This window comes from Artemia sp. Qi Xiang Cuo, chromosome 1 (genome assembly GCF_049724085.1).
Source record: "Artemia sp. Qi Xiang Cuo chromosome 1, ASM4972408v1, whole genome shotgun sequence".
NCBI lineage: Eukaryota > Metazoa > Arthropoda > Branchiopoda > Anostraca > Artemiidae > Artemia > Artemia sp. Qi Xiang Cuo.
Window position 1 is genome coordinate 38,661,278 of NC_142794.1, and position 25,512 is coordinate 38,686,789.

Sequence of the window (25,512 nt, forward strand, 5' to 3'; positions counted from 1 at the left end):
AGCTACTTGTGACTTCTACTTCTTATAACTACAACTGCAACTACAGGTGCACAGATGCAATATCTCAGGAATAGAATAGAGTATCAGCTGAAACTTTCAGAAAAAGTTGAGGAGGATATAAAACCAAATCAAATTATGTGCATTCAGATTGTCAAATGGGTTTCTGTGCGATATCCCAGGAAAAATTCAGGGTATTATGTTGGAACTTCAGAATAGGTCTTTGGGGATGATTAAACAAAATTAAAAGACACTATGTGCATCCAGTTTTTTCATAAGGGCATATATGGGATATCACAGAAAAGTTTCATTCAAGTACTAAAGTTTCATTTCGATGTTGGGGGGGGGATACAAGTTTGAAAATACGCAAAAAGTAGGCAGATTATGGGGACAAATTTAGACACATAATGCAAAATTGTAGTATCTTGGAATTCTCGCTATATTTGTTTAAATCAACTAAAACAGAGATACAACCTTTAATTGTGGAATATAATCTAAAAACAACTTTGAGCAAAAAGAGCCTGGACGAGAATATAGTAGGAAAAAACTTTTTATTATGAATTCAAATAATTAACCCTTATCAAAATTGGAGTTGCATACGAAAAATGATCTTCTTATTCCATCATCAAGGAAGCAGTCATCGCAAAAATAGGTAGATTTGACCCCTCGGATAACTCCAAGCTTCCACTCTGGCATGCGTTTAGAGTGGGAAGGGTATTAGCCCCTTACCCGGGGAAATCTCAGGGTCCCTGTGTTTTTCATGTAAATTGCCTGTTCATTATGTTTTTCCCATTATTCTTCACAACATTCTGCAAAACGGTTAGAGTCAGAAGCTTGTAAACAAATCTTTCCTTTATTTTTGGATTTTATGCATTCAACTGATCCACGATACCGAAAAATACAGAAAAAAAAAACACGGCAATTTTTTTATATTTACAAAACCATCGAATGGCATATTCAAAGGCTTTCCACAAGCAGACAGCAAGCCACTGTTTTTCCACCCCCCATTGTTTAGGGTTGACAAATTGAAATTTTACTAATGAGTCTTCACAAACAGTCTTCCCCCTTACGACAGTTTTCATTTATGGTAAAGCAAATACTGCCTTTTTTGTATTGTCGGTCCTTAATTCTTAAATTAATCCTTTTCTCTTTTAAATGGTTACGTTCTTTTTGTTCTTAACGCTGAAGACGCCTAGTTTTACACAGGCAAAATGAGATCCGTTGTTTTTTTTTTTTTTTTTTTTTTTCGAGATTTTTCTCTCTTTGTCTTGTCATGGTAGACCATTTCAGCTTTGGATCTTTTACCATAAATTTTTATTTTAAAAAATTTTATTTAAATTTTATTTTCGATTGTTGTTTAAATTGTAGCTTTTTAGGCAAACTTGTATATTTCCAATGATCAATGAAACTGCATTCTAACAATTCCTGAAGAGACTCTTTTGCAGGAATTTTTAAACTTTCCAATGAGCAAGAATCCTAGTTAAACAGTATTTGTATATACATACTGGTTTGATCTTGTTATTTTTAAGTTTTTGATTCTAGATTTTATCTCTTTCCTCTTTTAATTGGTTATGTTTTATATTGTTTTTTTTTTTCTAACGCTGAAGACGCCCAGTCTTATACAGGAAAATATGCGTCGAGACTGTGCGTCGTGTACAGGAAAATATGCGTCGAGACTGTCGTCTTCTCTTTCTACTGGCCATAAGAGCATTGTTTTGTTTTTTTCTCGAAATTTTTCTCTGTTTGTCTTGACATTTTAGAGTAAAAAAAAAAAAGCTAAGAATTATTACCTTTGTTCACCAGATTCTATCCATCTACTCAGTTCCACTGGTCCAATTGAAGGAAGGAATTGTTGCCATGACTTAGGCAATTTTGACCAATGGTCGCAACTAAAAAAGTCCTATAACGGATAAAAGTGGAGCTAGAGCCAATAAACTAACCACAGAAACAATAAAACCTCCTTATACAGCACCAGAATCTTATTAAATTTTGGGAATTTAATCTTAAAAATTGGTAAGCCAAATTCAAAAGTAAAGACACAAAATTAAAGAGGGTACGTTGAAGCTCCTGTCTCTAGCCAGTAGTGGATCCAGGGGGGCGCCCCCCTAGCGTGGTCTAAAGTAGTGTAATTTACTTAATTATTGCAAGTTTGCGTTAATTAAACTTGCTCCTAAGGCAAGTTTATCGGATCAACCTATTTTGCACCCCCTCTCCCCCTTAAAAAAAATCCTGGATCCGCCCTTGTCTCTAACATCGACCTATCGCTCTAGGCTGAGGCGATATTGTGTTCTTTGATTGGCTTGGAACTCCTTACTGAAGATACTGATTCGATGCCACGCAAGATAGTCAGCCCAGTGCAGGCTGCACAACGTTTGTCCTGTTGTTCTAAATTGTATACTCACATATTCGCATATTAAGAACATTTCGTTGCCTGAAAGCGATTCTGCCAAAAAAATAATTGTTTTTCGGGAAACTGAGTTACAAACACTATCTCATGTGAAAAAATCTCTTTCGAATGGTCGGATTGACATTGCTTTAAGATATCTCTAACGGCCTGTATTTTGCAGTTCTTCTATGCCGAATCCCACATTCTTTAAAGCAGTTCTGACGAATCACTTACTGCATGGTCCGTTTTGCCAAAAGTTGCTGATTTGCTGAACGAAAGTTGGTTAAATGGTCAGAAAATCAACTACTCAGCTATAACCGATTTGGGATACAAATGTCAAAATTTTTAAACTCGTTTTTCGGGTTTTTGGAAAAACAGATTCAGCGAAACCGCTTTTGGGTGACGATTTATCTCGCTTGGGTAATGTGAAGTGTTGTAAAACCCTTTGACCTGCTTCACCAACAAAATGTCCCCTGCGGTTTTGCGTCGTCCTCATCAATTAAACGGAGAAGTAATCGAACCCGCAACACAATTAAAATGGTATATCCTTAGAAGAAATTTTTTCCTTTAACCGATGAACTTACATTAAAGACGGTCTCAAAATGCGACGTTTTTATTTGAAATCATCTTTATTCTCCATTTCTCGGCACAAAATCAAAGCCGGCACAGTTAGAATAACTAATAAACTATATAATATAATAGATAATAAACTAATGCTGTATCACTTTGTCCCAAAAGATAAAAACACAACTCAGTTTTTTCTTTTGTTTCAAAAAATCTAGCATGTGAACGCTAAGGCTACCCTACTTTGCCTCAAAATACATTATTTTTTACCCATGTTCTTGAGTACTGTGCTAGGGTACTAATAGATCTATAAAATCTGTCTTTTCGACGGAAATCCTGCTTCCACAGCCTCATACTAGCACAAGGTAGGACCTTTCATAAGTTGCCAAACAAGAGCTTTGACTGCAACCAGCATTGCACTGTGATGTCACATATTGCTCCTTAAACAAAACTATAGCCTAGTTGACAACATAACAATAGGCAGGAGTTTGGATAATTGATTATTTTCCTGGATTTTGTTAGGATTTTTTGGGCTGTTTAGCCACCTGTTGGCATGCTTTTCTTTATGGTTGCATGCTTATTGCATTATTGTCATATATTTGCAGGAATGAATATATAAGTTGGGGATAAGTGTATGAGCCACGGCGTTACATTATTATTGATGGTCGTTGCGTACAAGAAAATTTTCATAGCTTAAAGTCTAATTTGAAATTGTAGAAGGTAGAAACTAACTGAAAGAAGGTCACACACCAACTTCGTGCCGCATTCGGAACTTCTATACTGTATTCTGAAACAGGATTACGAAAGGCCACAGAACAACTTCGTGCCGTATTCGCAATTTCTATACTGTATTCTAAAACAGCATTAGGATCCTTCCATCATGTATAGTTCTACCAAAGAATTTCAGCTTTGTCATGAAATAAAAAAATTAGAAAAATGTTTGATTTTGTAGAGGGACTAGAGCTTGTCATTTCTAAATTGGATAGATCCTAAGAATGCTCAGGGAAAATATTAATGTGTTTAGTAGAGCTCTTTGAAAGACCCGTCATTTTTGCACCAGTAAAATCAGGTCGTTTAAGGCTGCTTAAAAACCATGCTAAGCAAAACAAGATAACACCTTATTTTACGAAAGCGAGAATCACAACAAAAATCATTTAGATCAAACAAACTAAAAATGAAAATTCAACAAGCTGATTTCACATTGGTGCGAATAACACCTGATTCCAACAATATTTAAAATAGCCATAATAGCATAGCCAAGAATGTATCCAGGATTTTTGTTCGGGGGGTTATTTTTTTTTCTCGGGGAGATTTTACAAAACAAACTTCAAAAAACGCACGAAAAAATTGTTTATATGCATTTAACGTGTTTTCAAGTCGAATAAAAATTGGGGGCGGGGGGGAGGGGCTAAAACCCGATAATCCCCTTGGATACGGCCTGGAATGTAGCCTTCTGTCCTACCGTTTCTGTCATAGCGTCTGTCCTACCGTCAATTTGAACAAGGAATAATCTGACTGATACACCACAAACATGTAAACACTATCATGCCATCTATAGAATTTGATCTATTTTCTTCGGGTACTAGAATTAGTAAGGCATGTTCCCAGCTTTAGTTTTCCTATAATTCATGTATATTTTTGTAGTAACTCCGACTTAGATTTAATGAATATATGCAGTTTTGTTTCCATAAAGTGATCATTTTTACTACAATAGCAAATTTTTACGAACGTCTTCTCGACAAGATATTTTTTTCCTATCTCACCTTGTAATGGCTGTTTTCCAAGAAAAACGCAACTCTTCAAAAAACTAAAAAGGAAAAAACGGTTAACTAACTGCTGCCACATTGGGCGATGACACTAAATACACAAGATAAATAAAAAAAATGTCGATTGATCTCACAAATGTTGCTTATCTGACCAGGATTAAAGTAGACAAACAAGTGAAATCACACACCATCTAATAATGTCGGCATGAATTCTCATTTTAATTATATTATAATTATTATATCGTATATATAAAAGTAAAATCCCATCACACCATATAATAATATCGGCATAAATTCTCATTTTATTTATATTCTTATCTTCTTAGTAATAAGATATTAAGTCATCATAATCCGAAGTTTTTTTTTTTTTTTTTATAGAGAAAAGGATAAGCGCAAAGACAGCTGCAGACAGTACTTCCATGACACTAGACAAAAATTTGCTCTCAGATTTTTAAAAGAAATCAGATTCTTTATTAATCCTCAAAATTTACATAGAATTTTCTTCTTCAATCAAAAGAAAATTCTGTATATTGCTCAGGTTCTGGCACTTAGAGCTCAACAAAACTGCTTTCTATATTTCCAATTTATTTTTACACCGCCAGAAATTCCGGAATTTTTTTCAGTAAATTATGCGAATTCTCTTGCAACAAAACTTTGCAACCTCTCGATGAATATAATCAAAACTCTAGGGGTATATCAGACAATTTTTTTCCGGAGGGGAGGGGTATTTTTACTGATAAAAAAAGTTCAAAGAGCTCAAAAATTTTCCAGCCCTTCCTAACAGTCAATGTTGAAGAGTAGATGAGCCCTTTCTCGTTGAGGGGGGGGGGCGCATAAAAATAAATTGTTAGGCCCTAATTTTTAGGGAGGGGTTCAGTCTGATTTTGGGGAAAGGAAGCAATCCTCATCATATCCCCTCATCCCTACGTGAAGAAGTCTCCGCAATTTTCTCAAAGAGACCAAAATGTGCATGTCTGCGATTCAACTGTTTCACTTTTTCTTACTGTACCAGAGTATAAGCATTTATAAGCCAGTAATATTGTTCCAAAATCCGAAAACAGAACTGTATTCTCCAGATGATTGCTTCATTATCTGCAAAGTCCATCCCAATCTGAAAAGGAACAAAAAGAAATATGAGTTTAAAATTTCTAGCTTTAAATCAAGAAAAAAATTTAAAATATGAACAGGATTTTCTTGAAATAAATCAACTCAAAACTTTCTGATGACATAGCCGGACATGAAAGTTATCCAGTCTTGTGTGCAGCTGTCTTTGCGCTTCTTCTTTTCTCTATAAAAATAAAACCTTCCGTTTGTTCTTCAGTTTATTATGATCACTTCATAAATGACAAAAAAATATAAAGTTATTCACAATTAAGGATTACAAAATTTTTGTCAATGTATTCAATGTAGCCACAAAAAAAACCAAGGATACCCCCTCCCCTGCCCTTGTGGCCGGATGGCGTAAACTAGTTACTCAGTTTAACTTGGCAAGAATTGAGGAATGAGACACAAAAATAAAGCAGTCTTGTGCGGCTCATTCGTCTAAAATTAAAACGTTTCACTTCACAGTTTGAGTTAATCATATATATATAACATAATGATAAATATATCAATATCATATATATATATATATATAACATATATACGTAACAATACCATATAATAACAATACCATATAATATATAATAATCAGATATATAACAATAATCAGTTTATAATCATCACAGTTTAAAGTATAAAGTATATGAGTTATTAACTACGGTGGGCAAATACATCCTGAAATCCAAGTCTAAGAAGAGCTTGTCTATTGACAAGAATGTGACAAAAAAATAATAATGAAAGAACAACTGTATTCTATAAACAGTTCAAATTCAGGAAACCAACAATCTATACAACAAATACTTGAAATTTAAGAACATTCACTTCATGATTAAAAATATTTTTCTAAAAATTTATCCTTCTAAAAATGGTTTGGAATGAAAATTACTTTCATTGAAAAATATTTTCTCTTATATTTTTGCTGAAAACACTTTAGAAACAACAAGTTTGCAACCCTAGAATCTGAAAAACACATCCCCCCACAGATTTTTGTAAAATTGAAGCCACTGAGAACATCTTTGTCAAAAATTCAAAAACACATAACTAAAATACCATACATAGTTAAGTGACTAAGGGATGACTGTAATCTTTGACAGGAGTTATAAAAAGTCAATTAGAGTTGGAGGGTAAAAACAACTACATTAAATTTGACTAGAGGGTAAAACACTTAAGTTGACTGTCATTCAAGTGTGTTCAACTATAGTAGTATAACTATATAACTAGTATAATATAATAGTAATTCTCGGCTTTGAACACATCCTGAAAGCAAATACAATGCCTATCGGTGGAAGAAGATTCACATGGTTATCGGAATGATATTGACTGGGAACTTTATCCAGTTCAAAATACATTTTCGACGCAATACCTTAAATTAGGTGTTTTCTTTCCAAGACCACACTGCTTTTCTATGACGAAAAAATAAACGTTCAAATGGAAATAAGTCCATTTATTAGACAGTAAAAACAGATACAAAGTCCGGATATTTCGACCAGCGCTGCATATATGGTCGAAATATCCAGACTTTTGTATCTGTTTTCAATGTAAATGGACTTATCCCCATTTGGACGTTTATTTGTTTGTCCAAAATACAATATGCCAGATAAGTCTCTCTCAGGACTAGTATCTTCAATGAGTCCCCATTTCCATTTGCCATTTTACGGACCAAACACCAAATAAAATCAGTCAATTGAAAATTTCTTTTCCCTGTGCAGTGTGGGAAAACAGTTTTCACATACTTTCATTGATTTATTGTTGTTGCTGTTTAGTCGACGTCTGAGTGAGGCAACCGCTCATGTACGTGCTATCCTCTGTTAATAATAGGGCTTTGAATGCAGCCACGTAAGTTTAAACTACACAAGCAAGCTTTGGCACAAACCTTGTCTGCTTTTAACTTGTTATTGGGTTAGAGAAAGACGTTGTTCATTCTTAGATAACTTATTTTTTGTCTATACGTGAAGTCACAATCCAGCTGTGGTCCCCAAACATTGCTAAAGACACAATTCGCATGTAAAAAAAATCTGAAAAAAAACAGATGAAATAAATACAATAAAACAGATAAAATAATAAAACTTAATTGGCTGAACAGCTTTCCAACATGCCCATGAAACATCAACAGAAAACAGGGTTTAAAACAGGAGTTTCTATAAAAGTTTCTAACAGACGTTAGGCATATGATTATTGAGACCGAAAAGGCTTTGAATATAACACCACTGCGTAGCTACAAATAACGGATTTGGGAAAATTAATTGAGCACTGATGATCTTTGAAGCATATTGCCTAAAGATTAGGAGTTCTTAAAAACTTGTTTGTTCATAAATCATCACATCTTATTAGATATCAAATAGTAAAAGTAGTTTTACACATTCCAAACTGATAAGAAATTTAGGAAATTTCTGATCGTTCAATATCAACAACGATAAAGTGACCAGTAAAAGAATTTGCAAAAATAACTAATCACCTTTCACTATATCCATACTTGTGATTTGGAAAACCGTGTGGAAGAGTTGTGTGATCGGGTTCTTTTGAATATAATAGAGTACTATGACGGTTATTCGTGGAAATTGTGTGCGTGGAGTTTTTATTGGGAGAATTGATTTGACCCTTCGGCAATTTAAAAAAATTAAATTAGCTTAGCCAACAGTGTTTTTACCTTTTCAAGGACATATTTTGACGATTCATTAGGGGGAGTAGGTGAAAACAGTCATATAATATGCTGTATGTGAAAAAAATTAAAATAAACGCTAAAAAAATTAGAAGGCAAAAAATAATATTAAAACGCCCTAAGTACACAAGGCCGTATCTAGAGGGGGCTTGGGGAGTTTGACCCCCCCCCCCCAAATGTTTGTCCGACTCGTAAGACGTAGCAAAATGAATATAAAAGAATTTTTGATACGTTTTTAAATCCCTCCCCCCACCGAAAAAGCCCTGTAAGTACATAGTAGAAAAATTTCAGTATTGTGCAATGTGTGTAGCATTTGTAAGAGAAAAAGCGTGACAAATCTTAAATTTACGAATCAATGCAATCTCATGCCGCTTAGATATAATTCATTTTGTCTAAACGCTGTATCGGACACAATTACTAATAAACAACAATGATACAAAACCTTTCATGACACACTTTGGTACTAAGAGTCAAAAATACATTGTTTCAAATTTTTGGCTATCAACAACTTCTTTGTTAGAACAAGGTCATCTCTAAAATAGTTGCAATTTGTATAGATTTTTCTTATACAATTACTTCCTTAAACGTCAGAACTTGAAAATCATCGAACACTGTTCTAATTTAAAAAGTTGTCTAACCAAGCATCCGGAAATAGTGAAGCGTAGTAGCTTTATTGTTAAATTTATTGTACCAACTAACAAAAATGCACTTCTTTTTATTAATGAAATTACGTCAAGTAACAGTATAAAGGATGTTTGCTTAAAGTTTTCCTCTTAAAGCCTAACGCCCAGGTTCATTGTTTCTTGTCGCACTATTTACAATCAGCTGACAGCAAGGCCGGGTTTGACCCCCCCCCTCGAAATTTTTGTATAGCTCGTAAAAGTAAAATTTTTAAATACAAAAATCGATAGTTTTTGTAGTTTTTTTTTGTAAAACCCTCCCGAAAAAATGCTCCCCCACGAGCAAAAATACCTGATACGCCCTTGGTTGACAATATGCAGTGTTTGTCAAAGCGTCACTCTTTCCCGGCAAAGCATTCTTAGATGGGAGGTTTTCAAATTTGGGCCTTAAATTGCACTTTTTGAAACGGTGTATATTAATGTTTAATTAGTATGAATGGGAAGTAGCTCAATACGAATGCATCAACGGGTGGCAGCATAGCCTCTGAAACCGGGAAGCTGTATAAATAGCTTTTCGAAAGGTCTTAGGTGACTTTTTATCCCAGAATGATAGCCTTTAGACCACTGTTGTGGTTTAGGAGCCGAAAACCCAGTATCAGCATTTTTTATAGCACCATCTCTTTTATTACTGTTTAATGCCATGAAAAATTTAAAGCGCTGCTCAAATTTCGTGACATACTCTATTCTCGATGTTTTGCAACCACTGGTTTGATATAATCACCTCGTTGACAAAAAAAGAACAAACCATCAAATTAAATCGCATCGGCAACCATCCGTCTCAGAAAAAACACAAAATTCCACATTTTGCACAATGGAGTTTATAACCTCTATTATAGGATTCTCCGAAAGGCTCGGTTCCAGCTTAGCTAAGATTACAGAAATTTTTGAATGCCTATAAGTTTGGATAAGTAACTTTAAACCTAAAATACCAAGCACATCCGAATAAAAACTTTTTTCTCTCATGGACTCATCCTAATTCATACCTGAGAACCACGATATTCAAAGATTTTTCTTTTTGTCGTCTCAAATTTATGAAGTTTTTAGAGAAGTAGGCCTATTGAACATATTTATGTCAGGGTTGCCATATTGAACTGTGAAAGTGTGTCAGCAAAACTAATTTATTAAACCTGACAATGCTTTTAGTCCATATCTATTTAAAAATTAACGTTCCATTGATCCCCAAAGACAACTCCCCTTTCAAAGAAAAGCTACACCTTCTTCAATTGTCTGATGTCATATTTTTTTTGTATGTTATTTCTTGATAATTTTTCAAGTACCTGTCCTTTTTTTATTTTAGTGATCGCTACTACTAAAAACTGCATATTTGCAGTTGGGGAGGTCATTAAATTATTCATTAAACATTGAACTCACCATCTTTCCTCATTAATTAGGATATATATGGTTGTGGAAGTTTCCGCTTAACCAATTCAAACGGTCAGATTTAATTTTCACTGTCATTGGTAGGCTACTTCAACGAATTTTAAACTTATGTAATCAGCGTAAACACCATATTCTTTATCTGTATGGGCCTATATAGCTGTCAAAATTTCGTTTCTTTAGCTTCTATTGACAAGGGTCTCTTTACTTATAGTTTCATTTACTAAAGACATTGTCATTTGCGCTTTGCTAACTAAATAGATAACTTAAAGTAGGCCTACCAGCAAATTTTCTGAAAGTTGTATTTGGCGGTCGATTTTCTGCACATTTGACAATAAGAAAACATTGTTTCATGATAGGGAAAAATAGTTTCGTAAAAGCATAGTAGAAGTAAGCTGATTGGCATAAGCACAATTTTACCAAAACAGCTTCTTTCTTCATGAAGTTTAAAAACAATCATACAGCAAACTGTGCAAGAGAAATGTTTACTGTAACGGGACCTGAAATGTGCCAAGTTTGTTGGCTGAATTCATTTCTCTTCGACGCAAACTTTAGTATTAAATTTAGGTAAAATATTCCTCTAAATTATCTTTCAATTATCGGGCCACCCCTTCGACCGCCTTCCTCTGATATTCATCAAAGAATTACATAGAAAAAGGCCAGAGGACACCCCCCTAGGGTTCTACTTCAGGAGGAAACATGTGTGTATGTCTCAGCATAGGGTAATCTCTATGAATAAGGTACACAACTGAATCTACAATCTATTATTATGGTATCCACTTCCTTTGACAGTGCCCTATTTGATATAAAGCCCTATATTTTTTTTTTTTTTTTTATTTTTTTTTTACAAAGCCCTATTTGAGAGGTAATTTAATGTACCTAAATAACATTTCAAAATATTGATTTCTATTTAATTACAACTTTAAAGTTTTTACATTAACCAATTTCCAAAGCCGTATTTAATAGATAGTTTCCAGCCCTCCTACCTTACTGTTATTTAATGGCTAAGAAGAAATGCTCCCGGATAAAAATCCTGAGTAGATTCGGCAGTTTTGTGCCTATTTAGGATTAAAATTTCAGGGTACCGACTTTAAAGATTCAGATGAGTATTATTAATGTGATATTATGAAATACTGTTCATCTATAAATTCAACGACTAAGATTTAGTTTAAGTTATTTCTTTATGGTATAATATTGACTTTTTTCTTGAAGCACAGTTGCATAGATTTAGCAATATTATTTTTCATGGTATAATATCGGCTTTATACCTTAAGACAGTTGCGTAGATTTAGCAACCAACCTCAACAACATCCTTGAAATTTTTTTTGAAGAGCATAAGAAAAGGGGCGGGTATTTTTAATGGTTGTAAACTTTAGTTAGTAAAATTGTTTAATTGGAAAAGTTAGCCTAACGTGTTATGTTATCAGCAATTAAAAATGGATTTAGTACATGGAAGAACTTTTGGTATAACGTCAATATAATAGTTTTAGAACTCACAATTTATTACTTTCATGTTACATATGACACTTCCTAAATTTTTAAAACGATACAACGGGATCACAAAAAAAAGTTCTATTACAACTGTCTATGACCAATTATTGTTATTTCATTTATCTCCATTATGTTGACCCAACCAGTTCAAAGCTTGAATTAATTTTTTTGTGGTCCGGTAGAAAAACATACATCTGCGGGCTACAGACACTTACTCATAAATTATTGCACAAGGACAAATTTTGAGAAACACAAATATTTTTAATTAATTTCTGAAATCTATGGAAATTGGAGCCTTAAAACTCCTGGGTTTTCAACAAGGTACGAATATACATATCACACGTTCATGTTTGCTATTTTTCGAAAGGATCTTCAAAGTGAGTTTCAGACAATAGTAGTGTTTCTTCCCTTAGAATTGTGGAAACAATACATAACAATCGTTATTTATTAAAAAAAGAATTATGACGCTAATATTTAAATGATAAAAAATAATTCCTCATATTAATCTTTTAATAATAAAAATTATTATGTAATCTTTGTAAAAAACAAAGATTGATAATAATTTTTATTATTTAAAAACAATAAAGAAATATTTTTTAATAACAAAAAAACTAAACTATTATGAGGAAATAAAGAATAACCACAGACGCCCAAAATGCAGACCCAGTTGTGACATAGAGGTTTAAAAGCCCATAGTGGTGCCAAGTTTACACTGATATTACAATTTCGGTAACAATACTTCAAGGACAGGAATTATCCCTGACCATCCCATAGGCTATTTCCTGGGGGAGGGGGGATGATATTTTAAACTAAATTTTAACGTGATATTTTTCATGTTCTTGAAGAGAAATTTGTTTTAAGGCGATGCCCTAAAAATCCTTATAGAACTCAAAAAGCTTAATCTTCATTTATATGAGCCCTAAATCAAATTTCTATGACCACTGGTTTGACACGATCACCCTTGAAAAAAAAAAATCAAAAAGGAAATACAACCCCATGACCACCTTTTCTGGGAAAAACTATACAAAATTATGAATTTCTGGAAATAGAGGCTTGAGACCTCTGCTCAAGTGCAGTCATATGTATCGAATTCAATGTTATAATTGTTAAATAACATCCATTCCAAACTGGAGTAATTTCCCCTAATTTACGGAAAAAACGTGAATTTTCTTATGTTAATTACTTTTGTTAATTCTATGGGTAACTATCAATTCAATAACTTTTGTACATTTGAAATTACCGCAGAAGGCAGATATTTGTATGTATTACTATTGAAATTCCGTTTTCGCAGTATTGGTTATTATTCGCACAAGTCGCTTTATACTTAAATTAAATAAAGAAAAACACGTTGTTTCTACTGAAAGTAAACAGCAGGTTTAAAGCTTAAAATGAAAAAAAAATTCCCTATATGAGGGGAGCTGCCCTCTCTTCAGTACCCTCTCTCCACGCTGAAGATTTTTAAAAACTTTTAAAAAGATTCTGATTGTAATTACACGGCCCTTGTGTTTGTGGAATCGTTTTTAAAGAATTGAGACAAGAGTTCCAACTGTAGCGTAAACAGCGGGGTATTGAGGAGGTGGCAGCCCCCATATAGAAAATAACTTCTATTCGTTATAAGTTTTAACGCTGCTCCTTACTTTCAGCTTAAGAAACTTGTTTTTGTTTGTTTATTTAATTTCTTATCGTTTTTCAAATAATTTCAAGAAATCCAACCCCCTCCGTGAAAAATCCCCCCATGAAAAATTCTTCCATAGAAAGTTTCTACCACGTAAAATTCTTCCAGAAATTACTCCAGACCAATTCCATCCTCGCTGCTAATTCTCCCCAGAAAATTCCTTGCTCAAGATTTCGCCTGAAAAATACTCCTTAGCATACTTTCGTTTGAAGAAATACTTGTTTTGTTTAATTTCTGATCCTTTTTAGGGTCAAATCCCCCCCCAATGGAAATTTTCTCCCTCAGAAAATTCTCCCACGGAGAATCTTTCCTGGTGATAATTCCATGATGGAGAATTTCTCCGTGGAAAATCCTTCCCACGTAAAAATCGCCCAGAGAATTCCAACTCGGCTGAAAATTTCCCCCAGACAATTCCCTCAAAGCATCTCCACATGAAAATGGAGTGGGGTGGTCAACGAGAAAATAAGACAAATAAAACGAATTTCGTGTACGAATTGTGGCAAATTCGCCCCTGGAAAGTTCACACCCGGAAACTTCCATCCCCATGGGAAACTCTCCCCGTAGAAAATACATCCCCAGAAACCCCCAACCCCCCTGAAAAATGTTGGTATACTTTCCTGTGACAAATACTATATCTAAACAATGGGCACATTTCATTACTTCCTCCAGTGGTTCTGGGGGGTCATGCCATCTCAAAAGTCATAGTTATTGTAACATTCAACTATAGTGAACAGAATGGCTATCTCAAAATTTTGATCAGACGACTTTTGGGAAAAAAGGGCTCGGATGGGGGGTAGTTGCCCTCCAATTTTTTGGTCATTTAAAAAGAGCACTAGAACGTTTAATCTCTGTTCGAATGAGCCCTCTCACGATATTCTAGGAAAACTGTTTGGATACTTTCACCCCTGAGAAAAAAAAAAAACAACAAATAAACTAGTAAAAATGCATCTGTGATCTTTCTTCTGGCAAAAAATACAAAATTCCACATTTTTGCAGATAGGAGCTTGGAGCCTCTACAGAAGGGTTTTCAGATACGCTGAATCTAATGGTATTATTTTATTAAGATCCTTTGACTTTTAGGGGTTGTCCCCCCCCTTTTTTTTCAAAATCCAGCAAATTTTCTCACGCTCGTAGCCTTTGATAGGTAACACTAAATTTGATGAATATTATATATTTGGAATCAGGATGATAAGCCCCTTCTTTTGATATATCTGTTGGAATTAAAATTCCATTTTTAGAATTTCGGCTACTATTGAGCCGTGTTGCTCCTTACTTACAGTTCATTACCACGAACTGGTTGATTCATAACCATGAACTGTTTGATAAAACAGTTCATGGTGACGAACTATGAGTAACGAACGATCTGGGTTAATAAAAATCGAAACTTGAAAAAAGGAATTTTCATGACAATGTATAGATAAAAAAAAATGCACTATTTATAATGATCCCAAAAACATAAAATTTATCAAATTTAAAGTTATGCATCAAAGACAATGAGTCTGAGAAAATTCACCTGACTTTCAAGAAAAGGAGAAAACATACCAGAGGGGGCCAGTGATCTTAGTGAAAATAACACCATCAGATTTAGCCATAGATGTATTACTTAAAATTATAAATCTATGGATTTAGCACATCAGAGAACCCTGTTTTAGAGGTTGCAAGCTCCCGTCTACAAAAACGTGGAATTTACTTTTTTTTAAGAAGGAAGGTCACGGAGACATGTTTATTTGTTGGTTGTTCTTTTTCAGGGATTATAGCATCGAGCCAATGGTCATAGAAAAATGAAAAACGGCTCATTCAAACGGAAATTGAAGTTCTGCTGTCCTCCTTAACTAGCTATAAAGATTTGATCACAGAAAAGCGGTGTTTTCTGCCATTTTGTGGCACTCAACCACAATTTTAAACAAAATGGGGCAAAGTTGCTATCGATCGAAAATTCTGGGACCGCCAAGCAATTTAAAATTGTAGAAAACTTTTGATCTTTCAAGTTTCAGAGACAGTAATGCCGCACGGTGGCGCATTCGTTTCTAAAGAGTCAGGTATAATAAACAGCTAATATACATACTGATTTAAAAGCTCCGTTTAACCAAATTTGTTTACTTGATGTTTGATTAGATTATGCAGAATGACAATTTCGCCTCATCTATTATGGAGGAAGGCCGGTGGGTCATTGCGTAGGTGGGAGGGGAACTGCCTGATGTCACAAAAAGTACATTTTTATACCCAAATTTTCTAACTTTCTTTGAGTATTTAGGCAAATATAGAAGAGGGTAAGGGAGAAGTAGGTATAAATTAAATTCTAGTCTCCTTTATTTGGACTTAGCCTGAATGTACGTGTTGCCGGTTGATACCTCCCTTCTTACTGTAGGAAAATGTTTTCTTTATAACATGAAATATTACATTCCTATACTTACCAGCATTAAAAGCGAAGAGACGGAGGGGCATCTAGAGCATTGTAAGAAAATTTGACAGGGGGGAGGGAGGCGTTACCATAAGACGTTTAGATAGAATAGTTGGGTTTGATGTATATATTTATTTATTTAACAGTCATGTGGCTACAATCTGTAAGTAAGGAGCGACTCGTGCTTATATTAGGTAGAACTAAAAAAAAGTTTTGATAGCAATAGTGTACAGCATGTATACACTAAAAGAGTTAAGTTTTTATGGTAATTCCGAAGGTTTAAAATACGTTACGTTTGAAGTTACTCAACAAACATTACGAATCTTCGAACATTTGCTCTATAAACGAAAAAGAGGGAACACTTTCGTAACTATATTCTTTCATTTGCGAATTTAACTCAATTTTAAATTCGCCCTATCTAATTTTCTGCCAGTATTTTTTCGATTTCATTCGATAACTTTAGTCACTTGTTGCTATATAAAAGAAATTAAGAACCAGTAAGATTGCGCTAATTCCAGGCAAATTTTTACGCTAGCAATCTATGAAGTTACCAGTCAATTTACAAGTGCTGATTTACAGCTCATAGAATACGTGACCTTGGAGACGAATTTCTAAATTTTCTCAATTCATCAGCAGCTCCAAAATTTCTAATGTTTATTAAATGCACTAGTTCTCCAGGAAAAACAAGGTGTTTCAACATTTTATATTTATTAAAATTTTTAAACTAGTTAGCTATAGCGACGTAGATACTGGGTTCTTGTAGATGCCGTTTTAGTGATTTTCTCCCGTAGATGCTGATTTAGTGAATTTTTTGGCCATATAAAAAATCACAAGAAGTAATGATAAATCACTAGGGGTTGCAACCCTGCCTAGATAAAACAAAAGGTCGCAGTCATTAGGCCCGTTTTTTAGCACTAAGATCTTACATCTTTCTGCAAAGATTACCGTTTTTTAACTCATCTTTGTTTAAGATCTTACAGCTCACTAATGTTAGCAAAAAGCGTGAAAGACGCCATCTTTCTGCCATATAGAACATTGATGAGAGAACTTTAGGGCCGTTTTTTAACTCATCAATGTACTAAGAACTTACATCTTTCGTCAGAAAAGGCTTAAAAGTGAAATCGTTTAACTAAGATCTTACATTTTTTGTTATTTTTATCCAAACGTCTTTCATCATTATACTCTGATCAGCAGTCTGAGAAGAATGATGAGTATATCATCAAAGTTCTCTCACCATTGTTCTGTATGGCAGAACGGTGGCGGTCTTCACACTTTTTAAAAAGATCAGAAAAAAAATCTATACAATTTAACATTAAACAGAGGCATCATATCTTAGATAGGGATAGGCATGATTTGAAAAACGATCAGAAAAAAAAATCTAAACAATTTAACAGCAAGCAGAGGCATCATATCTTAGATAGGGATAGGCATGATTTGAAAAACAATCAGAAAAAAAAATCTATACAATTTAACAGCAAGCAGAGGCATCATATCTCATATAGGGATAGGCATGATTTGAAAAACGATCAGAAAAAAAATATATACAATTTAACAGCAAGTAGAGGCATCATATCTTTGATAGGGGTAGGCATGATTTGAAAAACGATCAGAAAAAAAAATCAAATGAAAGTATGGAGCGACATTAAAACCAAAAGGGCATAGAAATTATTCCGTATATGAAAGGGGCTACCCCCTTCTCAATCTCCTACTCTTTGTGCTTGAATTTGACGCTTAGTCACAATTCTTTATGAACGGCAGCTCAAACACAGGGGCTTGTTAATTGGAATAAGAAGCATTTTTAAAGCACAATAAAAATTTTGCGTAAAGAGCGAGGGTTTAATGAGGGGCAACCCCCCTCAAATACAGAATAACTTCTGTTGATTTTGAGTTTTAATGTCGCTCCTTACTTTCATTTGATGTTTTTTCTTTAATAACACTAAGAGCCATATGACGCATAAAAATAACATTCAGCTCACTTGTTGACTGAAGGGCTTTGGTGGGCTTTGTCTGGCATACCCAATTTGTCTCTAGATCTTTAGAGATATACGCGAACACTGTCAGGGTTGATCAAAAGTCTGAGATGGAATCTTTATCTTTCTATTAAGTACAAAGGACAGGGAAAGCGAAAATGTAATTTTGAATTGGCCACGTGATAACTTACACAGCAATATTATGTGTTAAGAAATAACAATAAATCCTAATCTCAATTTATGAAGAAAAACGTCCCAATACGTCGTTATGCAATTTTCGGTTCTAGTGGGCGTCAAATTGTAAAAAGAAGACGAGGGTGAAAAAACAGCAAACAAATTGGCTAAATACATATGACATCAAACAGCTTTAGAAGTTCTATCTTTTCATTGAAGGTTTGGAACCCAAGAGATTGTTGACCTTTGAATTTTTACGGACGAAAAATTTTGTCAAATTTAACCAATTGGTTTTATCTATTTGCGGGGGGGATTCAAAAAATACGAGGAGTTCCTGTGAACAAGGTGGCTGCTGGTTACTTTCCCATTATGTGGGCCTTTCTAAAAAGTCAAGTTTGGTTAATACTAATGAAATAAAATAAAATAGGATGAATATATAATAGTTTAGAAACAAATTTGGGCTATATATTTGCACATTAGGGAGGGGGTTAAAGCATAGCATATATTAAATACGTAACCCAACCTAACCTAGGTACCTTTCCCTCCCCCCCCCCCCTAAATCCCAAAAAACAACAGTTTAAATATAGTTCCCAGAGTGAGAAACCCCTGAATACTTGTTTATGCAACATCAGATAGCATCAAATCTTTGCTTTTGTCGAGGATGCATCGGGTTTTTGTGACTCGTTTCCTTGTAGAGGCCCACATAATGGGAAGTACCAGCAGCTGTTTCCAAGTAGTGTGAAGGAGCTGTACTTGTAGATTTTTTGAAGGTCAAAAAATTGTTACAGGAGCTTATTATGAAGAAATCTTGAGAAAATTGAGAGCAGAATTAGCCAAAAAGCACCCAAAAGAAGTTCCATTATGGAATTTTCTTCCATTATGATAACGTCCCAATATATGCTACACGCATTACGGCACTTCCGTATCAACAGTAACACTGAGTTTATTTGAAAATAAAGTATACATCTTCGATTTCCTGAAGCAAACTTGTACGAGAGAAAACCCTCCTAATAAATCAATAAAACGAAAAAAAAAATTAACAATAATTAGAGCTCAAGTTATCGGACCCGAAAACCACCAAACTTCCAAAAAGCACCCAACAAATTTATTATATTTATATTCGTTTACATAAATAACTACAATTTAGTTTTCCACCGAGTCGAAGCTAATTGTCTGGTATAAAGACCATGAAAACCGTTTATTGTCTCATCTTCGCGATTCAAATTCTCGAATGTATACCATATAATATGGAAATACCCGCATTACAAAAGGAGTTTTGAGATATCTTCGGTGGTAATTTCTGCCATATCCGCTTTATAATCCAAACCTAAGTCCATCTGACTTTTTTTTATTAAAAAAAAAAAGAAAAAAAGAGAGAGTTGAAAAGAGTCCATTGAATAGCAACGGTGAAGCAAAACACACAGCAATACATGGCTCAAAGGGGGTGTCTGGATTTCTTCAAAAATGGTCTAAAAGGATGAAAGCACAGCCTGGAGAAGTGCATTGACCTTGATTAAGCTTACGCTGAAAAATTGATCCATTGTAACAGACAAATGACAATGAATTGTACAATTCTGGTCATTTTTTTAATGCCTCTTGTATTTTCACGGTTCAACGGGTCGATGTTGACGAAAATGTGATATAGCCCTATGAAAATCACGGTTTTCAGGCGTGAATACACCTATGATACTTCGTACTTTAACAGCTGTGTTCGTTAAGAATTACAATGCAAATACCACTCCCATTCAATGTTTTGGCTCAGGGGATCCAACTAAGTCAACTTGTTTCCTCTAAATAACATAAACCCTCCCAAAAATACCAGTTAAATGGGCTTAAACCGGAAAATAATTGAATTTATTCCTTTACCGTTTGTAACAGCCATATGAGTGACCTAAGCCATTCTTTCATAGAGTTTCCCAGTATTTTTGTGATAAGAAATCTATTCTTAATAGGATGAGAATTTTGTTTCATGTCATCCTAAAAGAAACAGGTCCTGGATCTATTTGTAGAATCTCTTTTATTAGCTAAATATGTTATATGGCTTATTTTCATTTATATAATTTTTAATCTTTTATTTGCATGAATCGGCATATCAACATTATGATGGATATCTAGCAGTCCCCTTTTCGTTTCTTGTTGTATCTTTGTTTCTTTCTGATTAATATATAATAAAAAACAAGTTTTTCCAATTGAAAGTAAAGAGCAACATTAAGACTTATGAGGAACAGAAATTATTCCGTGTATTAAGGGGGTTGACTCAGTCTTTACGCTGAAGTCTTGGAGTTCTTTAAAATACTTTTCATTCAAATTCAATTGTCCTTGTGTTTGAATAGCCTCTCTCAAAGAATTGTGACAAAAATCAAACTTTAGCGTAAAAATTGACTTTAGCGTAAAAGAGTGGTTGAGGAAGGGGTACCCCTCCCTAATATAAGAAATTATTTCTGTTCATTGGAAGTTTCAATGTTGCTTCTTACTTTCAGTTGGAAAAACTTTTTTTTATCCAATTTCTGAATGTTATATCCGGTCCCCCCGCTCATGTAAAATTTCCCCTGGAGAGTCCCAACAGAAACTTCCCTCCCCATGAACAATTCCCCCTAAAACTTTCTCTATACTTCCCAATGTCAAATATGGCATGTGAGAAATGGGCGAATAGAGTAACTTAGAGCCCTTTCCCCAGGGGCTATGGGGGACTTTGTTATCCCCATAGGCATAGTAATTAGACCTCTCAACTATGCTGATTCAAATGGCTATCTCAAAATTTTGATCAGATGTCTTTGGGGGAAAAAGTGGCGAGGGAGGGGGCTAGCTGCCCTGCAATCTTTTTGATCACTTAAAAAGAGCACTAAAACCTTTTGATTTCAGTTTGAAAGAGCCATTTCACAATCTTCTAGGACCATCGGTGTGATATGACCACGCCAGGGAAAAAAACAAGAAGAAAAAAACAAATTAAAACCCATCCCTGATATTGACAAAAAATGCAAAATTCCACATTTTTTTAGATAGGAGCTTACAACCTCTACAGTAGGGTTCTTTGATATGCTGAATGTGATGGTGTCATTTTCATTTAGATCGTTTGGCTTTTCGGGGTATTTCATCCCTTCTTCAAAAATCAGGCAAATATTCTCAGGCTCGAAGCTTTCGATGGGTAACATTAAACTTTATGGATTTTATATTTGGAATTAGCATAAAAATCCAATTCTTTTGATGTATCAATTGTTATCAAAATTCCGTTTTTAGAGCTGCGGTTACTATTGGGCCGAGTCACTTCTTTCTTACAGTTCGTTATTACGAACAGGCTGATATTTCTACAGATCTACCATTCAATGGTTGCTATTTTCATGGATTTGTTCAATTTGTTAGATATAATAGCAACTATTTTTCATTATACCTATAAGAATAGGCTATTTATGTAAAACTGGAGTTTCCTTTCCTGTTGTTTGAAACTATGCATATAATGACCAACAATATGTGACTTGGTTACTTGATGAGTAAATCGTTAAATTGTAGAAAGAGAAGGTGGCCAAACCCATCCCCTGGTTACACTAGATTTTGTATTACTAGCACTACGTACTCAAATATAAGGGCCGTATACTGGGGAAAGGACAAGGGGTTTACCCCTCCCATGATTGTTTTGTTGCAAAAATGTATTATAATTGCAACAAAACTTAGTATTCATCCAGTGACGTACATAAAATTAAGTACATTAGGGAAAAGAATTTTAGACTGGGACATCTGTACCAGCATCTGTATCAACCCACAAATTGAAGACACTGTTATTTGATCGGCAACATTTTTTTATAGTTAAATTTTACACATTTCTCATGGACAACTAATTTCCGATTGAGTTTTTTCCTAAGGTATTTAATTTCAGCCAAGCATATTTTATTACATCATAAAGAATTATGCATGATTCTTCCACCTTTCTTATTCTCCAACACGCAAATAGCTTACTGTGCGGTAAAATCTTGAGGTTACTAAGTTCAACGACTCATAGAAAAAAATTAAACATAAAAAAAGCATATCAAAAACTTGAAACGGGACAATTTACGTGTGTTTGATTAAAGGGTCGGACATACGCAGCTCTTTTCGGCACCGATTTCAGAATCAGTGGTCAGTCAAACGTTAGCGGTACAAAAACAATGTCCTTTGCATTGTTTATAATAATTATTAATAATATTAAACCATGTAAAGAACTTGAAACGGGACGATTTTTGTGTGTTTGGGATAAGCATTCCTCATTCTTTTTTCGACTACCTTTAGACTACAAGCGGCCAAGCCTATTAGGCTTAGGTTTCACTTGTTCGCCACCTGTGAGTCCAAGCAAATTCAGTCCCAGATTTTGCATACAAGTCCAGTGGACATTGTCCGTCACGCGTCAACCCAAAATCAATCCAATCTTTCCTCCCTTAGTTCTGCCCTAGGAATGACATATGGATGGATGATAGATAAACTTATCTATCAAAAAATGAAATGACACCATTTTTATACAATCCTAAAAAGGGCTTATCCCAGAGTTGCCTCTCAATCACTTGGACTATCTGTCTTGGCTTTTTCTACAATTAAATCATGTCTTGATGCCTGCAATATACTTGATTTTAATTCAATGAATTCGATGAATATACTTGATTTTATAAATATACTAATATAATAAATATATTATAATAATATACTATGATATAATATATCTAATGAATATCGATGAGTGAATAATATATGGACATACAGGTAGTGATATAAGTGAATATATAAGCCTAATAGACTTGGCCACTATATAATCAAAAGGTAGAATACCGTGTCATAGGATTAACACATGATCAACAAGTCCCCTGGACTTGAAGGCGAAGGGCGAAACCTATAATTTTCCAGGTGTTTGGTTAAATTGTACGACTAAACGACAGGAGTAAGTATGACTCTCTTATTGGACAAATACTTGTATGTTAGCTTTTGGAAAGGCACGCCAGCCTGGAGTCTCAGACAGGTTGACCAAGAATTTAAAATCGACATTGGACCGTTAGATTGCCTGGAATGAGAGGCAAACAAGGCACGTCCACCTACGGTCTTAGGCAGGTTGACCAAGAATTTAGAATTGACACACGACCGTTAATTTGCTTGGAATGACAGACAAACAAGCGTTTAAAGCCTAATAGTGAGGGCCTCTACTAGCTAGAAATCTTAGGCAGGCAAGTGACCGAATTTATAAACTGAGACATTTGCACTAACAAAAACTTAATTCAATTATGTGTTCCGCTCAGAATTCCTCGAGTTGAACAATGTTCAACTTACCAGCATAAAATTTGCGATTTACCAATGAGAATTAAGATTTCAGCCGTAATTTTTTGAAATTATAAGAGATAAAGCTTTGAAAACCAGTTTTCCTACATGAAAGATGAGCCAAGCGAAAAGATACAAAGAGATATTATCATAGACAGCGCAATGCGTTGCCTAAGTAAAGAGCGATGTAGGCACAATGTATTATTTATTTCTTGTTTTTTTTTTTTATTTTAGACCAGGGCACTTCGTATCGAAGGAGTTGTCGTAAAAACTCCGAAAAGTGCTCATTTGACTGGAAATTGGAAGGGATTGTGTCCTTTTAAATAGCTGAAAGGGATTGGAGGGCAACTCCAATCAAAATTTTTAGATAGCCATTTTTTCAACGTAGTTGAAAGATACGGAAATTATGTCCTTGAAGCTGACACCCCCCCCCCAGAGTCCTCAAGGCAAGGGTTGTAAGTTATGCCCTGGGGCATATAAGGCTTATATAGAAAGAGTGATCGTATAAACTTCGGAAGGGGCTCATTGGATTGCTAATCAGAAGTTTTAGTGCCCTTTTTAAGATTCAGAGTGATTGGAAGGTGGATATCCCCCCACACCTCGTATTTTTCCAAAATACATGTAATAAAAATTTTGAGATGGCTATTTTATGTCGTACAAACTTCGAAAAGGGCTCATTCGATTGGAAGTTGAAAGGGCTGGTGCCCTTTTTATTAGTCAAAAGTCATTGGAGGGCAACTAACCCCCTACCACGCCCCCCATTTTCCCAAACATCCAATCAAAATTTTGAGACAGCCATTTTGTTCAACGTAATTGAAAGTTTCGGAAATTATGTCTTTGAGGATGGAAACTACCCCAGATTCCTCAGGGCGAGTGTTTTAAGTTATGCCCTGGGGGCATATAAGGTATATATAGAAAGGGTGATCGTATAAACTTCGGAGGGGGCTCATTTGATTGGTAATCAGAAGTCCTAGTGCCGTTTTTAAGATTCAGAGTGATTGGTGGGTGGATACTCCCCCCCCCCCGACACCTAGTATTTTTTGGAATGTATCTGATAGAAGTTTTGGGATGGCCATTTGTTGTCGTAGAAACTTCAAAAAAGACTCATTTGATTGGAAATTGAAAGGGCTTTTTTTAATAGTCGAAAGTGATTGGAGGGCAACTAACCCCCCCTCCCATGTCTGCCATTTTCCGAAACACATCCAATCAAAATTTTGAGATAGCAATTTTGTTCAACGTAAATGAAAGGTCCGAAAATTATGTCTTTGAGAGTGAAACCTCCCCCAGAGCCCTCAGGGTAAGGGTTCCCGAAATGCATCTGATAGAATTTTTGAGATAGCTATTTGTTGTCATAGAAACATTGAAAAAGACTCATTCAATTGGAAATTGAAAGGGCTAGTGCCCTTTTTAATAGTCGGAAGTGTTTGGAGGGCAACTAACCACCTCTCCCATGCCCACCATTTCCCCAAACACATCCTATTAAAATTTTGAAATAGCCATTTTTTCTACCTAATTGAAAGGTCCATAATTATGTCTTTGAGGATGACAATCCCCCCCCCCAGCCCTCAGGGCAAGGGCTTTAAGTTATGCCCTGGGTGTTGAATTTTTAATCTAGAAGTTCTAGTGTCCTTTTTTGAGATTGAGAGTTATCGAAGGGTGGACACCCCCCTCCCCCACATCCTCGTATTTTCATGATCACGTTCGTATTTTCAAGGGTTGTAAGTCGTGTCCTAGGGGCATATAAGGTTTATATAGAAAGGGTGATCGTATAAACTTCGGAGGGGGCTCGTTGGATTGGTAATCAGAAGTTCTTTTTTTTATAGAGAAATCACTTTATTTACATAAATATTTTAAAACTTCCATAAGCCTGGTCATCCAGGCTTGTCAGGCACTATCTCCTTTCAACTTAACATCCTCACATCTTTTAAACAAAAATCAAACAAACAAAAAGACAACAAACCTCTTTCTGACTCAATTCCCCGACGGGTATCATTAATATT

At 34.9% G+C, this 25,512-nt stretch overlaps 2 protein-coding genes across 3 annotated transcripts in view; one reads left to right on the top strand and one right to left on the bottom strand.

Annotated features, from left to right (window-relative positions):
- LOC148956286 (methyltransferase-like protein 25B) overlaps nucleotides 1-25,512 on the bottom strand; it is an 85,661-nt gene that overhangs the window by 47,311 nt on the left and 12,838 nt on the right. Inside the window, exons 2-3 of the mRNA XM_089102495.1 lie at nucleotides 5,723-5,824; nucleotides 1,788-1,897 (exon numbers count right to left, since the gene is read on the bottom strand). Of these exons, the coding sequence (XP_088958621.1) occupies nucleotides 1,788-1,897; nucleotides 5,723-5,818 (206 nt within the window). The 5' untranslated portion in view covers nucleotides 5,819-5,824. The remainder of the gene's footprint in view (nucleotides 1-1,787; nucleotides 1,898-5,722; nucleotides 5,825-25,512) is intronic.
- Nucleotides 1-25,512, top strand: part of LOC148956287 (uncharacterized) — an 86,702-nt gene that overhangs the window by 21,031 nt on the left and 40,159 nt on the right. Inside the window, exon 1 of one of the 2 annotated variants that reach the window (XM_089102398.1) lies at nucleotides 11,961-11,994. The exons of the other annotated variant lie outside the window; for it this stretch is intronic. Coding sequence (XP_088958524.1) covers nucleotides 11,967-11,994 — 28 coding nt within the window. The 5' untranslated portion in view covers nucleotides 11,961-11,966. Of the gene's footprint in view, nucleotides 1-11,960; nucleotides 11,995-25,512 lie in introns of those variants that run through there. 2 annotated transcript variants of the gene reach the window in all.